The sequence below is a fragment of the Ammodytes marinus genome (assembly GCF_949987685.1).
Source record: "Ammodytes marinus genome assembly, chromosome: 2".
In the NCBI taxonomy this organism is placed as follows: domain Eukaryota; kingdom Metazoa; phylum Chordata; class Actinopteri; order Uranoscopiformes; family Ammodytidae; genus Ammodytes; species Ammodytes marinus.
In genome coordinates this window covers 22575577-22593639 of record NC_137231.1, presented here as the reverse complement: position 1 = coordinate 22593639, position 18063 = coordinate 22575577, and the positions used below count along the sequence as shown (strand labels likewise).

The 18063-nt window shown below is 41.8% G+C and overlaps 1 protein-coding gene across 1 annotated transcript; it reads left to right on the top strand.

Annotated features, from left to right (window-relative positions):
- Positions 1 to 1126: 1126 nt before the first annotated feature.
- plcxd3 (phosphatidylinositol-specific phospholipase C, X domain containing 3) lies at positions 1127 to 17223 on the top strand (the record flags this gene model as incomplete). Its single annotated transcript, XM_080052095.1, has 6 exons — positions 1127 to 1229; positions 12729 to 12985; positions 13535 to 13708; positions 15267 to 15442; positions 16130 to 16231; positions 17067 to 17223. The coding sequence occupies 6 exons, from the start codon at positions 1127 to 1129 to the stop codon at positions 17221 to 17223; spliced, it is 969 nt and encodes a 322-aa protein (XP_079908221.1).
- Between the last annotated feature and the right edge of the window lie 840 nt (positions 17224 to 18063).

The following is an 18063-nucleotide window of genomic DNA, read 5'->3' as shown; positions in this document are numbered from 1 at the left end:
AGTGAGAATGTATTGTTTCTTTTTTTCTAAATCCAATGATAAAAAGGTATCTTAAAAACCAACAGTTTGATGGCATTTGTGTTCAAATGATTCAGCTCCCTCAAATGTTACAATGATTAACCTCTCTGAGAGTAATGGCTTCTGACACTCTACAGGTTAAAGCTTATATACTGTATGTGGGGGGTGAGCTTGCATTGACATTCTTAATGTGATTTCTCCACTCGAGTAGAGAGGAGCTGCTATTACCTGAGGGCGCTTACATAACTGGAGTATTGAGCCATGGGGCTTTTTGGGTTCAAGGGGATCAACTGAATTGGATCATCAAGCAGAAAAATGGAAGAAAGTGACAGGGGAGGCTGCCACCGGCTCTTGACGTTAATCCAGCACATCCCTTCATGACTCAATCTAGACTGGTATCCTATAAACCTACATTGTCTTTTAACATATGTCTCATACTGCTGCTGAAATGTGAAGAAAAGATCATTTAAGAAACATGGCAGGTTTTTCCACCCGGTTTCACAACTATGATTATGTGGGGTGGTTATGTGTCGTATACTATGATCAACCATATGACAGTGTACCTCAAACACATGCAGTAACACAATCGAGAGAAATTGGGGCTCCTTGGAGGGAAAAAGGGTCCCTATATTGTGGGAGGGGGGGGGGGGGGGGGGGTGAAAGAGAGAACATTCTTGGCATTTTCCAACCTACCACATTGTCCCAAAATGTTATGTTTTTGACATGCATGTCTCATACTGAGAAATGAGAAAATATTTAATGAGTATATTTGCTATTGGCTATTGTTTTTGTGTCAGTATTACTGTCAAACTGCAACATGTAGCCTACTCATTTGTCATTACAGCTGCCTATTATTGGAAAGCTAACCACCAATTTGTTCCATGGGTATTTGGAAGGGTCCAGTAAAATGCATTTTCATGTGTCACCCAAGAAAAAGCAGCTGTGAGGGGACAGAACTGGCTTTCGGTCGCGCTGATGGGTGGGTGTGTGTGAGAGAGAGAGGCATGGGAGAGAGCGCGCCTGTGTGTGTAAAGAGAAAGAAACAGAGAGCGTGCACTCCAGGTTGGCGCATGCACCGGGAGAACAGAGCGTTGTGCACGGTGGCAGCATGGCTTCGTCTCACGGGAGAAACGACGTGCGGTTTGCAGACTGGATGGCGAGTTTACCGCCGAGCATGCACACTATTCCGCTCACTAACCTGGCTATTCCTGGTAGGTGTATCTTTACGTTACTCCAGTGCAATTGGGTGTGGAGATTTATACCATCTATGGTGTGGAGTATTACCATGTATTTTAATCCGTGCGCATTGCATGTAACCTAGTAGCCTAGATGAGAAATGAATATATTGTTTCACATTACAATCTATTTTTACCGCTTTGCAAACTTTGAAATTATACTTAGTGCAACTCCTACAACGTAAAATCTGTCTTCAGTTTATTTGTACCTCGTTAGAACAAAAGGGTAGCCTGCGACCTGTTGCGCAACGTGAGAAGTGAGATGTAGGATTCGAACAGTTCATCCTCCTTGTGTTGTGCTCCGCTGTCTGAAGGTCATAAATGATGCACATACGATGCGTGGCTTCTCCATCATCTAATATTGCAAATGATCAGATTGCTAGAGGTAAATTAATAATACAAAATAAATAATTAATAAGACTTTCAGGGCTTCTCCAACGATTCAAGATTGACGGGTACACCATGCTGCTCTGTTTTTTATTAGGACTTCTGGCGATTATACTGGGGTGGTGGCCACTGACCATATGGGGAAAGGGAGTGGGATTGGTTCAGGCTGTGTGTGCACTTAGGGGCACTTTACACGACAACACGAAACGGTGCATAGGCCTACGCGAAAATATTCTCGCGGTTGCACTATATCATTTACATGAAAACAGCAAACGCAGGCATGAAACCGCAGGTTTTTGAGATCACCTCCCAGGGAGGATTTTTTGGAAAACACAACGGTTTTGGTTTCTTGTAAACACCGAAACCATTTCCCCTGGTAACGCTGACGTCACGGCTCCACTTAACGTATACGTTATATGTATACGTTAAGTGGAGCAAATAGCAAATAACATTTGCTGTCAAAATACCCACACGAGTTATAAAGTTAGAAGACAACATAGCATGCACGGTGTCTCTTCGGCACCATCACTGTGATCAGCGGAGAGTGTCGTGCAGGGCTCAAATATATAGCCTAACACTCGCCAATTTAGTCTAAGCGATTAGTAAGTTATTGAGACCACCGGCCACTTTGTCTGGGGGAAAATGTGTGCTCTGCCGGTTTTTCTAGCCAAATAAACGTGTGTAGCTTCTATAGAGCTGTTAAGCGGAAGTGGCGGAATTACGGGGCATGGGACCTCTCGGCTGAAAAAAAATGAATGGGAGTCTATGGAAAGTAATCTACTATTTTCTGGTCCCAGTCATTAAATGCCTTGGATTACATATATGTTTTGTATGGGTCTAAATGATAATTTTTCATCTGAAGAGTTTGACGGTATGTTGTATGAGTATTCGTCTAACGGCTTTTGAAAAAATGTTACGAGAACAACTAGGCTACAAGTCTTGTCGCCTCTGTGACGTCACCTCAACACATTCCCTCCACTTCTCGACTGACAGTCCTAATGCTAATGCTAATGGCTGGCATGGACAACGCCAACAATCTCCCCACTCGAGAAATTGAAACTCTCCACATGTCCACTTGTGTAGTGGTTTTCGCCACGCTGAAGACTTTTGTCTTGTCATTGAAAGAAGGTGGTAAAGTGCATTAAAGACACAGCCATGTTTCTGAGCTAAGCGGGTGCGAGTGGTGGTGACGTATAGCCTATCATAAGTGTCAAGAGCAGCGAAGAGCTGTAGTCCACAAAAGCGCTCTGCACAAAACCTGACCGTATCCAACTTCTACTCGCTAAATTGTTCCATTCTTTGCACGAAAAAATACCATCTAAATCCATACAAAACATATGTGTAATCGAAGGCATTTCATGACTGGGACCAGAAAATAATACATTTCTTTCCATTGACTACCATTGTAATTTTTCGAGCCGAGAGGTCCCATGTCCCGGAAGTAAGCCACTTCCGCTTAACAGCTCTATATGCCAGGGACACGGCTCTCTACATTAAAAAACACTATCCATAGTTCAGCGCGCAGCGGTTAAGTTACTGTTCAACAAAAGGAGCATTAAGGCTAAACCGCTTCACAGTAAAAGCATTTCACTGGCTAAACATTAATAGCATTTCACTGGACAAACGTGAGTCGACTTTTATTTTGAAGTACGCCTAACAGGAAAGTAGCCGCTCACAAAGCCCCTTCACTATCAGCATGTCTTCTGTTTTCACGAGTTCAATGCGGTGAAATAAGAGGACAGAAAGCTTGTCATTTGCAATACTAGTAACCCCAAGCTTACACCAACCGCTTTATGAACGTTAGTGGCATTCATTTTCGGTTACAGTAAGGTTGTATGTATCAAATTGTACCGGAAGAGCTATCTACTAGGCTGTGTCACCGCTGACTATTGGCATGGCATGCGTAGGCCTATACAGCGATTTCGTCCCGTATCCTCTGAAAACATGTGTACGAGTGAAGATGTCAGATAAATTGTGTCTGAACGGGGGTTTTTTTTTTTTTTAAACCAAAAACGGGAAAACTGTCACGTTTCCACCGTGTAAAGTGCCCCTCAGTGTGCAGCGCCTCTTTAACTCCATTCAAATTGGAAATGCTGGTTGTAAAGCCCACCACTGACCTTACTGATGAAATGGCTTATAAGCAGCCAGTTAATTCCATATATTTTGTGACCATTTGGTTTGGGGTGTATGTCTGATATCTTTCAAAAGTGTGTCTCTTGTCTTATATCATTTTGCCTCATGTAGGAACAGAGCATTACAAGCCTTTGTTCAAATAGGAATAAAACCCAGATAGATAAGAAACAAATGAAATTTCCTCCAGAGTGAAGTGAAGTTTCACTCTTCTCCTGAGTTGAAAGGATATTTTATACTTCACGTTAGATCCCTGCTGTGAAAGACTCAGCATCCGCCCACACTTGCCTGTAATTCAGTGATGCTATTTATTTTCCCCGAAAAAAGAGAGTTCACTAGCAGCCAACAGCCTCATCATCCAGTCCAAAGTGTTTGGCAATTTGGAGTAGTCTACTCTACCATGTGGGGGTGATGTGATGGCATGGTGCTCTGCTGTTTACAAAAAGCTGAACAGTCCCCACTGTGTCTTCATTGCCAGAATTGCACAGCTGTTCTTATTATTATACAGAATTGTCTGTATGATTGGGTTGGATTTGTTTTAAGGTCGTGTGTTGACAGAGGGAACTCTCAGTTAGTGACTGATTTTTATGATGTTCTATTTGTCATGTTTCAAGTAATGGGTATGAGCCAATGCAGCCAAGGAGAGGATGTTTAATCTTGTTTATAGTACACATTACACATTATAATTTCTTAAAGTTAAATGGGGGTTTGATAGATACCAACTGCCATAGTCAGATTAGTTGATGTTTTATTGTTTGTGTAACCAAGGTAGGCAATAAACAGATACATTTTCACTACCAAAGGTATAGGGGTTAATTGACCGAAGGAAATTGCCTCAATGCATAACTTGAGTTGGTGATACTTATTGTGAAGTGCCAACTAATCTAACTTCAACAAAGTTACCTACAGTACCTCAATACAATACCGTTAATATAAAAGTTACTTTATCGACAGATCAACATTGACAATGAGTTTCCAGTACAGGGCCTGCAGTTGTCAGGAGAAGACATTTAATGCTAACCAAAGTGCTTTACAGCAAGATTAAATATAAAGACAATTAAAAAAAGAAATACATGAATGTCAAAGAAACCAGAGTGTTAAGATGTGTTTACTCTCAATAATGTGGAAATAATTGATTGTGAAGGGTCAACTGTTTCTCAGTCAACAATGGGAAATGCACCGTCACCCTTCAGTTCAACTTTAAAATTGGTTGGGAATATTGGTCAAAAGTCAGAAGATATAAGGGACTGGCAGTGGGCATATACCCTGCTGCCTATTCATGCAGTCCCTTAAAAAGTATCTTCTGTCTTTTTTTAATCAATTTATTGAAAGCCAATGAAGCGAAGCCACTGCAGGTGGTATATTACAGGCAACAGTGGAAAATGAGTTTCTAAAAATATTTTCACTCATCTCTTCACGACCAAAGAAAAATATTTCCACATCAAAAAATTTTATACTTTGTATATTTTGGGTTTTACGAATTGTATCTCCCAGGATACGTTGCCCTATTAAGGTGTAAAAAAAGCCAAAATGGTAAAAATATAAATTTGTAATTTGATGAACAGAAATTATAAATTGTTGTTTATCTTGTCCATTTAAATTACAAATACTACTTTTAAAGTACATTTTATTCAGTTTTACCAATCTAGTTTCATCAAACTGGATCAGCCACATCCAGATGGGCAGGCTTGAGACGGTCCATAGTGATCCGCTCAAGCTTTTCCCCCATGTCCACCACAAAGTTCTTGGGCCCCGCCTCCAGGACACAGAAGGGCCCATCGTAGGGGAATCTTCAGAGGGACCAGAGTGAAGGGGCTGGAGTTGCCCAGAGCAAAAGTCAGATGTGACGTGCCCGTCCACAGAACCGCAGCGTCCTGAAGGAACTTTCCTGGGACCACCAGCAGATGAAAACTGCAGGTCCTCCTTAGGGGCAGAGAGCAGGCCAAACAGTAGCCACGGGAGGCAGTCAACCTAGTTGCGACTCCTTAGCCATGCAGCTCGGATGTGAACTGTGGGCCCCTGTACAAGGTGAGGTCAGCCTGCATACCAAAACGGGCCAGCCACGACCCGAGGAACGCCCAGTCCTCCTCAGCGAATACAGAGGAATGGCTTCCGGCTACCTGGTGGTGCTGTCCACCATGGTGAGGAGGTCAGTGAACCTACGGGAGGAAGGCAGGGGGCCCACCAGGTCCTTTTTGACCTTGTGGAAATGCCTCTCGGGGACCAGAATCGGCACCAAGGGGGCTTTGGTATTATGTGTACCTTGAACACGCTGACAGGCCAAACTGAAGCTAGCCCAGGTCTTTACATTCCTCCTGAGCCGGGGCCAGACAAATGTAACACCCACCAGCTTTGTAGACGCCTTAACACCCATATTGCATAAACCATTGATAAGGTATATAAATTGGCGCCCCCAACCAACGTGCACCATCGGGCGGGGCTGGTCAATAGAGACATCGCAGAGGAGCCTTGCCGTCATCAAACACAGCACATCAGCCACGGGCCTGAAGTTGGAGGACAAGGTGTATGGACATCTGAGCCAGCGGCTTGGTCTGCAGACATGACAGCGCAGTCGAGTCCCAAGTGCACAGACCCCGAAGTTGTCCATACCAGCCATGCTGAATATCAGTTGTGAACTCAAGGCGACGGCGGAAAACTGATGTTGCTGGCAAGCGGACCACAGCTCAGAAGTCTAGGCCATGGCGGAAGTCAGTGGCTTGTGGTCCACGAAGGCAGTGAAATGGAGGCCGTCCAACAGGAATGTAGGGACTTTATGGTGTGGTGTGCATGAACCTGGCACGGTGTCCTACTTTACCAGTTTAATGGCTCCCTTTGTGGTGTCCAAGGAAATCAATGAATGACAGTCCAAACTGTAGCTAAGCAGGATTGACTGTTAGTCTGTGCACCCTGAACCTTTCAAACAGCTGCTACAGGTGCATCAGATGCTCCTCTAAAGCCGATGCAGGCATGATGCTACACTGTGCGCCTAGAACGACCAGCAGCCACCAGCTGGAAATTATAAATTTAATAAACAGCAGCTTACTTTCCCTGCCAGTGGCTTTGGCCATCCCTGGGCAGTGAAGTTTGTTGGTGTGTTGTGCCTGGAAGGCACTCCCCGCCCCCAACGGTTAGGGTTAGGGATAGGGATAGGGCCTTCCAGGCAGCGCTGCCCTAAGTATACATAAATATAGAAAGATCATTTTTAAAGTAAAATACAGTAATAATGTTGTAATGGGCACAACTGTTCATGATAATATATGGTTCTGCAGTCATTATTAACATTCCTTCAAGTTTTAAATAAAATTCTGAATAATAAACATTGACCAAATGTCTACCCCCTAATCAGGCAACGTATCTCTGGGGATACATACATTTCAAATTCTGCTAAAAATCCCACAAACACAGATGGATTTTTTTTTTTCATCAGCATGTTAAGACAAATGTCCTAATTCAATCTATGAATTTAGATTGTTATTTTAATGAAAATAAGTATGACTAATATATGATTACTTACACCCTGGGAAGCTGGCGCTTCGCCACTGCCGCCAGTGTTGATTTCTGATCAGGCTGACTAAACAATGACAGATAACTTGAACCAAATCATGTCACCTAGATGTTAATAACAGACAAGTCTTTTGATAAATGCTAACTAGATTAGTGAAAACCTTCCAGCAAGCCCCCTACAGGATGTTAAAGAGTATGTATCTCCCAGTGCACGTTGCCTGTTTTAGGGTTAAGAAGCTTTGCTATTTCACAAGCTGCATGCAAGACAGGGCAGACTGTATGACTCCCACAGACAGGGAGTTACAGTAATCAATAGGCAAAGAGATAAAGGCATGCATTCAGGTGCTTAAATGAGATTAACTGCTTTTGATTGTTTAGGCAGAAAAAAAACCCTACCACTTAGGAGTTGGAATTTAAGAGTAGAGTCAGCATATCTGGAGAATGCTTGTTGACAAAATCAGTTTCTGTCAAAATTAGTTAACATCCCCTCACGTGTTGCTACCTGGCTTCATAATGGAACCTTTTGGTACACTATGGAGAGAAAGATGCGAGGGGAAAGTTCAAATGTATCATTAAGTGATCAAACCTGAAGATAAGAGGCAAAGCAGTGCAGTGCCTGATCCTAAATGCAAACAACATGGTTAAGAGAGGGACTTCGATAGACAATCGTGATGTATTTATTCAATGGCAGCATAAAGGTCCAACACTGATTTACAATTGTGTGATTCTCAAAGTCCAAAGATGCCAATACATTTTGTCATCCTGAGCAGTGATGTGTTCATTTTCTATCAGTGAAAATTAGATTTAGTTTGATTTAATTCAGTGCACGGAAACTGCTGGATAGAATAAATGACTTAACATCAGAGATAAAATGCCCTCATAGAATCATGGTCTCTGATTTGAATGAGAGGGCTCAAGGGATCTATACTTAACTTACTTTACTTACTCCATTGGCTGACTGTATCAGGTTAAGGCTTTACCAGAGGTAAGAAATTAATAGCATACCTCAGGCCAGGGTGAGAAGGCAGTTGTATTAAGCTAAGATAGCCTCACAGGCAATAACAACACATCCATTGCAGAAGAGGCGTGTAGTCTTGCTGGCTCCCTCGAGGTGGGGGAAAAGGCTGGCGGAGGACTTTTAGCTTTAAATCGGTCCATCAGTCCCTTGACTAGACCATTTTGCTGCCACTTAAGCCCCCGAACCAGAAGGATAAATAGTATCAGATGCTAGGGTAAACACTGGTAGTGCAGGAGGATGTTTGAAAGGTGTGGAAAGTAGCCTATGCTTTCGAAAATAAGAGGATGCAAATTTTTAAAAAACAAAGGAGATTACTATTTTGGTTAAGAGGGAGACAACGAGAGGCAATGGTGGTAAAGAGGTGGGGATGGCACTGCTATTTTCTTGATATGCCCCCCATGACATTAGTATGTACGGCTCAACTTTAGTTTGACAAAAGTCATTGTGTTTGACCAGGTGCTCATTCTGACTATATGATGCTCCTGACTTAGACTCCCTAGAATACAAATCATAGTCTGACATTAATCTGCTTCTATTGTTATTTGGATTTTATAACTGACATGAAGTGTCAAAAAAAATGTTAGTCTTCACATCAGAATATGGAGGACAAGTGGTAAACTAATGCATTATAAACATTTAATCATATTTGCAAACTTTTCAATTGTATACGTTGTTTGAGTAAATCCCATTTTGGTACGGATTCTCCGCGGGCTGCTTTTGCCTCGCCTTTGGCAGTTAGTTGAGCGTCCAGCTGGAGGACAGTTGGCAGTCTGGATTTTTCTTTTACCCCTTTTATCTTTTACACCTCCCATGTGAGCTGTATGGTTGATTCCCCATGAAATAAGTGGTTCTTTCTGAATGGTCTGCAAAATGACTCTGTTAACACAGGCCAGTTCTCTAAGGTAACAGACCCAACACCACCATCATTCACATCAGCCTTCTCATTATCATCATCATCATCATCATCATTATTAAATACATTGTTGTGTGGTCATTGATTCCGCCTTTTTATGTTTCCACTTTCTTCAAATCTTCTTCACCCCCGTAGCACAAACACTATTTCTAATTAAAGGTGAAGTAAGCGGTTTATTTATGTTAATATAAGTGTTAAATCGCTCTCTATTCATACAGAGATCACTTACATAAATACGCGTTTCATAAAGCCGATCTCTCAGTCAGCTGCTTTGCATGTAATCGGCAAATAAACTTATTGGAGTATCCCGAAATTTTTATCCGATCAGAAGAGAGAACGCTACAAACTGAAATCCGTCACACTGATACATACTACAGTATATACACTCCATGGTCTCACTGCCGGTGCACGCCAGAGCAACAGATGGGTGAATGTGTATGCGTCTACAATGGCGGAGCAGGTAAAAATCCTTCCCAATTTCTGTTTTGATGGTTTTTATCATGTTTTATCACACTTATGGATCTGAGATGATGCTCGATAACTCGCAGCTTGAAGACCGCAGTGCATTAATGTGGTGACGTAGGGACGAGCAAGGGGACTGCTAACTGCAGTAACTGACAGGAAGTTAGCTAAAAGAACCATTCCGCTTACAGCACCTTTAATGTAGCCTACTTTTTGTGGAGCAGAATAAAAAGAGAATAACTCATTCCGAAGTAAGATTTTGAGACTATTTTTTCAAAATGTGCGCGCCCAGTTCATCTCAAAAGCACAGCTTCCTCTGAGAGATTGTTTTTCTGCAATATCACATTAAGCGCTGGCTTTTTGCCATACATATTTAAGCCAGTGCTAGTCAGATATGTACAAACAAGCTTTATTAATTTGCATAGGGTGTTGTTAGCTTTCAGGGAAGTCTGTTAAGAGAAAGCAAATAATGTGTAATGATGGTTAATAAAAAACAATATATGAGAGGTACATCTTTTCGTAATATGTCATAACAATATCTCATTATTTTGCGGCTAGGTCCTTAGCTATGACAGGTGTATGTCTGCCAAGAGCTGAAACATAACTTAATCAACATACAATTAATCTGTAAGATAAAGATGCCAAACACTTGTCGTGAAATTAAATTGAAGCTATTTGCTTAGGGTCTGTTGTTTGGACTCAACAGGCAATAGATTAACCTAAGCTTCACAAACTCGCGTCTGGGTATTTTATAGAGCAAGGAGTGCTTAATTGATTAATGTACAAAATAATTGGTAGATTAGCAGCTTATCAATAAGTGTGTGACGATTAAAAGGGTTCTGTTGAACAGCCTTCAGAGCCAAAGAGGAATCTCTCTCTCTCTCTCTCTCTCTGCAGCAGTCAACAGATGAGCCAGTTGTTGCTTAAGGTCATACTCTGTTAAGCTGCGACCCTGGTGTTACGTACTACAGCCTGTAGTGAGGCTGTTTGCTGCCCTGCCCCAGGATTCAGCTGTCTGCTCTGGTTATGGTCATTCGCTGGGCCAACTGCGAATACCTGGCACTGAAGTATTAGCTGAAGGTCATTTCAGGCTTTGTGTGTGTGTGTGTGTGTTTGCGGGAATAGAGGGAGTGAGGGAACGTGAAGAAGAGGCAAGAAGAGGATGAGAAATTGATTGCAATGATGAGAGTAGGAGGAGGATACTAGAATTACCGGCAGCCTAATTTGCATCACATGTGCACACACACACACACACACCCTCAGACTCTTTTTTCGCTCTACTCTGCATGAAAGGACACTGACTAAATGAATTCCCCATTGACTGGTTGCAATGAAATGTCACCTATGCATTTAGACATACTGACAGACTTTCACGAATGGTCCAATGGTATTTTTACTGCCACTGCTGGCATGGTAGTAGAACTGTTAATTTTTGTATATGTCCTGGAATAACAAGTCGAATAGGTTTACTCCCAAGTTTCTGTTTGATCTGGTGAGGTTTTGAGAGTGTTGTGCAATGACCCTGTCTAATAGAAGTCTATCCAATTCTACTGTAAAGTTAAGTGTCCTTCACATATTTGGGAGAGGATGAAATATTTAATTTAACAGACAAATACATTGAGTCAAAGCCAGTACTTTTTCTTTTCTTTCTTTGTCGTTATATTTTTTATGTCAAAAGCTTTACAAGATATTGTCTGACCTATGTCTTTTCTTCAGAAGTTTCCGATTAAAATTGATTAAGAGATTTAGATTTCTAGAATCTGAAATAAAAAATGAACAACAAGTCACCGTGAAAGTTACCACAAGGAATTGAATGACAGGGCGGTGTTCATGTTCTGAAACAGGAGGAGTATGGTATTAGAATTGGATAATACAATTAAATGAAACAGAATGAAGGATACTATCATCTACAAATCAGTATACATTTGCTTGTGTGAAATAACTGAAAAATCAAATTAGCCTTTCAGAAAGGGTTAAGAATTTCTCCGGTGCCTCATTAAATTTCATATTTAGTCATTGTGGACTAGACTAATTTAGCATATCTTCACAGAGGCGGAGAAGTTTGAGACCAGTATCAGGTTTAACCCAAAAAACAGCAACACCAAAAAGGGTATATAGTATCATGAAGTAGGCTATGACTAAAAACATGTTCTCAATATTGGGCTTATAATGTTTGTTGACTGAAAGCATAGATGTGGTCCCACAAAGGATTTATTACTTGTGGTTATGGTGGAACAAACAAAACGAAGTGAATTGTGAATGAAGTTAGCCACACCCTTGGACTTACTCCTGTTGTATCTATATATTCTTCAAAAGTAACTGCTGAGATACCATAAGATATGTTTTTTTAAGACACATATTGCAGATGAAGAAGTATTTTCACACGTTCCATGAGGTGACTTCCCATACAGTTTAAAAGGAAAAACCTTGAAAAAATCTTGACAAAATATTCTCAGCACAATGTTCAACTGTGGAGATACTCGGTTGTGCCAGGTGATTACCACAGAACTATTTCAATTACAATTGAGCAACTCTATCCTGCTGAGGAGGACTAAAGGATGCGGTTGAAAGCTTTTTTAACAAGCAAGTAGGACATTGTGTTTAAGCTCAAATAGAGATGTTGGTAGAGTATGACATACTGTAAGATGGACCACATATAGGCTACTGTAGATACGAAGAAACAAAATCAACTGAAAAATACATTTAAGGAGTATCTATTAAAAAAATATATAGAAAAGCTAAATGAAAGCGTTGGAAGAAAAATACAAAATAAAAAGCAGCACAGCATTGTTCTTGTTTTCTGCCAGGAAAAATAATGGATGAAAAACATCAGTGTATATGACCCCAGACTTTTTCTTCTTTTTCAAGCTTCTTTTTCAAGCACACACACACACACACACACACACACACACACACACACACACACACACACACACACATAGTGTTGCCATGGTGCCGGCCCGGGCTGTGTGTTCCTGCAGTGACCCCACTCTTGTGTCCCACCACAACAATCAAACAGGCAGCTGTCATAACCTGCATGCACTCTTCATGTTCCCTTCAGGTTCTCATGATTCCTTCAGTTTCTACATCGACGAGTCGTCTCCGGTGGGCCCCGAGCAGCCGGAGACTGTGCAGAACTTTGTTTCTGTGTTTGGCACTGTGGCTAAGAAGCTAATGAGGAAGTGGCTGGCTACACAGACTATGAACTTCAACAGCCAACTGGACGCTGGTGTCCGCTTCTTTGACCTGCGCATCTCCACCAAACCCCGTGACCCTGACAACGAGCTGTACTTCGCCCACGGGCTCTTCAGTGCCACGGTCAGCATTGAGTTTTTTATTATTTTTTTCTGATGTGATGAATATTTTGTCCATGCTTGTGGTTGCTAAGTGATGTTTTTAAATGTCTGTGTATGTGGCAGAGTGAGAGCTTAATAAGACAAGGTCCTTCAGATATTTTGAGTACATCACAGCTGTTGGTGGTGTGTGCTAATATTTCACACTTTTAAATGGATGGGAAATAGTAAATGGAGTATGCCTCAGTCTCAGGCAAAAAATGATAAATAGCCTACCATACCTAACGATAATACTTGATTGTTAGAGCAAGTCTGAAATTTTTCATGCAACCCAGCAAGACAAATTTCAGATCAAGTGCTTTGTCATTCATTCATTCACATATACACTCACACTAGTGTCACAGGATGCTTGCCCAACCTTCAGGAGCAATTTGGGGTGAACCAAAGACACTTTGAAATGTGGGCAGGGAATCAAACAGCCAACTATGTGATCAGTGGACAACCACTCTAACTTTGATTATGCCATCAAATAAGTTACTAATAGTGTTCTTTTTGTATTTGTGTTCTTTTCTAGGTCAGAGAAGGTCTAGAGCAGATCAGTAGTTTCCTGTCGGCACATGCCAGAGAAGTTGTGTTCCTGGACTTCAACCACTTCTACGGCGTGCAGAACCTGCACCATGAAAAACTGGTGGCCATGTTACAAGAGGTGTTCGGAGACAAACTCTGCCCAGTCATCTTCGCTCAGGAGGTACTTTCCAATTCAAACTATAGCCTACTTAGTTTACCTAGAAGCTGGCCACAAAACATTTTTTTTAGGTGCTTCTACCAGCTTAACAACTCTCATCTACGGACAAGAAATAGGGCCACAGGGAAGGAGGAAAAATAAGGAGGAAGATTTTTTTCTTTTCATTTATTTTCTTATTATTATTGTGCATTTTGAGAATCAAGTCGAAACTTCGAGAATAAAGACGAAATACAATATTAAGAAGAAAATGAAAAAAGAGGATTTTTTTTCTTTCTTTTTTTTACAATATTGTTTTTTTTCGAAATGTCATCTTTATTCTCGATATTTCGACTTTATTCTCGAAGTGCATAATAATAATAATAAAAAAAAAAAAATAATCTTCCTCCTCTATTTTTTTCTTCCCTTCCCTCTATTTTTTTCTTCCAAATGAAGAACCTGGAAGGGTGAATACTGATAAGCCTTCCAATTCCTCAACCCTTCACCAACTCCCACGCTAGCGTCACCGCTCTGAGATCATAGTTTCCTGGCAGGTGCTGGCTGCTGCTGCTGCTGCCGAGCAAAGATTGAGTGTATACAGGAAAAAGCCAATAGCGACTAGTGGATTGTGGTAAAATAATTAACCTCTTTTCAGTGCCGTGGGGGACGTCTAGGGGGGGTTCAATTTCAGAGTAGACAAATGACTGTAACTATGTTCTTTCCTGCACTCCTCTCTCCTATTGAACCCCACCCCCACGTTTGATTATGCCTACTCTACTATTCCCTTGTCACCCTTGTACATCAGTTATTTATTATACACAAATTGTTCGTACTGCAGTTTTTCCTCCCGCTTATTTTAGGTAAAAATGTGAAGCTGAAAAAAAAATGTTTTTCAAAATGAATCATCAATAATAAAAGACAGAAAAGAAAGACTTGAGGCAAATGGGTCTTGGAGTTGTGATGAAGAAGCGTATTTTTAAACTTGAACCCCCTCCCTGTAAAGCATCTAGCTTATTACCTGGCTGCTTACTTTAATTCCGATTTGTATTGTTGTTGTTGCTAATTTTGCTATAATCTTCCAACAGAGCATTTCACCAGAACTACAGAAACATAGGTGTCTGATGTCCATGCTATGCACTATAGTATAATTAGCTATGGAGAAATAAAGCTGGTTACTCTTTTTGTGAATAAATAAAAACAGAAACTATCTACAGAACTGCACAAAAGGGTTCTATATATTATATAATGGGAATGTAACATTTTTGGCAGCCCTTTGTTTGTAATTCTGAGACATGCTTCCAAGAACATGTTTTACCCCGTCAGTAGCCTTTCATTTTGTTTTAAAAAAGTACAAACTTAAATGATGCTCAAAATTCACAGTGATACATTACACCAGGCATACTACTAAGATTCATCTCAGCCTTGTTCAAACTGTTTTACTGTCACTCAGCATGGAATGGGCTTTTTTATATTTACTTTTCAACACCCTCATCACCCTTTCTTTTTTCCCTATTGTCATCTCCCATCTTTTTCTCCCCATTATAACTTTCCTCCGCCCTGAACATACGTCTGCCTCCGTCCCCAGGTGTCTCTGCAGTATCTGTGGGAGAAGGAGTACCAGGTGTTGGTCTTCTACCACCACCCCATGGCCCTGGACGTGCCCTTCCTGTGGCCAGGCCAGATGATGCCTTCCCCCTGGGCCAACACCACCGACCCAGAGAAGCTGGTTCAGTTTCTCCAGGCGTCAGTCACGGATCGCAGGTCAGCCTTTACTGGTTTATCGGTGCACACTTCATCTACGGAGGTTGCCTCACTTAGTTGTTGCTGTATCATTATTACCCACGTTACATTTTTCATAGGATAACATGTGTCCAAATTTTAAACCCACGATGGGCCATATCAGCATGGTTTTGATTTATTATCATAATGCTCTTTTTTTTTTTTTTTTTTCCAAGATATTTTTTTTTGCATTTTTATGCTTTATTGATAGTGTAGAGACAGAGTTGAAATGAGGCAGAGAGGGGAGTGACATGCAGAGAACGACCGCGGGCTGGAATCGAACCCGGGTCTGCTGCTGGCCGAGGCCCATGGGGGGACGCCCTACCAACTGAGCTAAGGGCGCCCCATAATGCTCATTCTTTACTCAGAGTTCAATTACTAACTAATTAATGTGAAACTCACACACATGGCTAACTTGTAAAAACATGAGGTACAACTCATTATCTTGTTTTACATAGGCTACATTTAAGAGACAGTGCTGACACTATTTGAAAATACAGCCAGACAGAAATTTGCCTTTTAAGTTGTAGTAGTGTCTGTATCTTTATGAGTCTATTCAGCGGATTTCATGAGGTGCTTCACATAAACAGATGAAATACAAAAAGTAACTTAGGAAAAATACGGTACATTAAAACATGTATTGCAAATGCTTGATGGTGTCTCTTGCAGGAGGAAGGGGACCTTCTTCGTCTCCCAGGTGGTTCTTACTCCAAAGGCCAGCACTGTGATGAAGGGCGTGGGGAGCGGACTGAGAGAGACCATCACAGAAAGGTGTGAACCCCTGTTCATGTTTGTGAGAGAGTGACCCAAAGAATTGGCATAATGTTTTTGTTTTTTTATACAGCGTCACAGTAATACTGGACAAAGATGCAACATGCACACTGATGTTGACACATATACACCCCCAACCCCTATACAAACCCCCTTCTGGTTGTGGAATCTTTTTTCCCCCTTGTATCCTCTGCTTTGTATTTAACACAATCTTCCAGTAATGTCACCAGTTTGTTTTTCCCGAGCAGCAAAAAAAACACATCAATTGTATTCCACTATCAGACATTCTCACCAGGCGTCTGGTGACTTTGATGTAGTCATCCTTTCAATCATTCCATCCTCTGGTTTTTGCCACACAAACTGCTAGCGTATTGAGTAGACAGAACGCAAGTGCGAAGGGAACACAAATCCCGTACCGTTTTGCCCTTGCAGAAAGCTGTGCAAGGAATCAGCCTTAGTAACACTCTTCTCCCCTGGTTCACGGCTACATCAACGTGTCCAGCGAGTGTTCACAGTGTCATCCTCACAGCTAGTGTCTCGCTTGCAGGCATCTAATGCTGCGTCACGGAGTTCTTTTATCACAGCATGGCAAAGCCAGCCAACCATGAGGCTCTTCTGCTATTACTCTCTATATCTTTTCTGACTTAATACCCCTACCCTCCCCCGACACACACCTCCTTCTGATCTTACCCCCCTAACGTGTGTCTGACTGTCTGTTTGTGTGTGCCTGTGTGTGCGTGTCTGTGTCTGTCTGTCTGTGCGTGCGTGTGTCTGTGTCTGTGTCTGTCTGTCTGTGCCTGTGCGTGCGTGTGTGTGTGTCGGTGCCACCTCCTAGGGCCTTACCGACGATGATGCAGTGGATCAGATCACAGAGACCCGGGGAAAGCGGCATCAACATTATCACTGCCGACTTTGTGGAGCTGGGAGAATTCATCAGCGCCGTCATCACCCTCAACTATCACCTCGACGACGACGAAGACGACGCCACCTGAGAGCGGGCAACGGGGCATCAGGGCATCAGGGAGCACAGTTACCACCGCAGTTGTTTGGTCTGTGTCTCTCACTGTTTTTCTCTTTGGCATTTATTTCAGGGGGGGGGAGCTGCCCTGCTCCTCTCACTTTATTTAGAGCTAGAGTGAATTGAGAGATCAAAATGGCAGAAAAAATTAGCAGGGGTTGATGGAACAGGAGTTGGTATTGAGGAATCCATACACATGTTTGGTCGGAGCACGAAGAGAATGAGTTTTCTTTGTTTTGTTTTTCTTTCCCTATTTTGGGGATCAACAATGGCTTTGTCAAGTGAGATGTTTATTTCCTTTATCTCCTTTGCTGTAAGAAAAAAATATTAATACTAGCTGCTTCTTTCACTGATCAAAGGCCCTGTTTCCAAGCGTACCTCTTCCCCAAGGGTAGACTCCTCAGAGCATGACAACCTCCTACTAAATGCATTGGTATATCATGCTTGCTATTTTAGTGACAGTGACTATTTATGTCAGAGGTTGTTTGAGAATAAGTCTATGTACATAGCTCGCTGGTGTAAGTAGCTAGCAGTTTGTTTGTCTTGTTTGGAATATTTGTCCAAAATAACTTTTTTTCCTAACAATATGCATCCCTGAGCAGGTCACTAAGGGTGTGTGTTACAGCCGTTTGTTGGTTGCTTGTTGTCTCTCCTCACTCCTTTAGTGTGTATTTTGCTTGTGTGATGCTGAGTGTGATCCCTGATGTGCAGTTCCTGCTGATTGGTCCCTGACAGAGGGTTACTCTCCCAGGATTCGACCAAATGGGAAGGTGCCAGTTCTTTCCGGTCTGTGTTGTGTGTATGTAAATCAGTT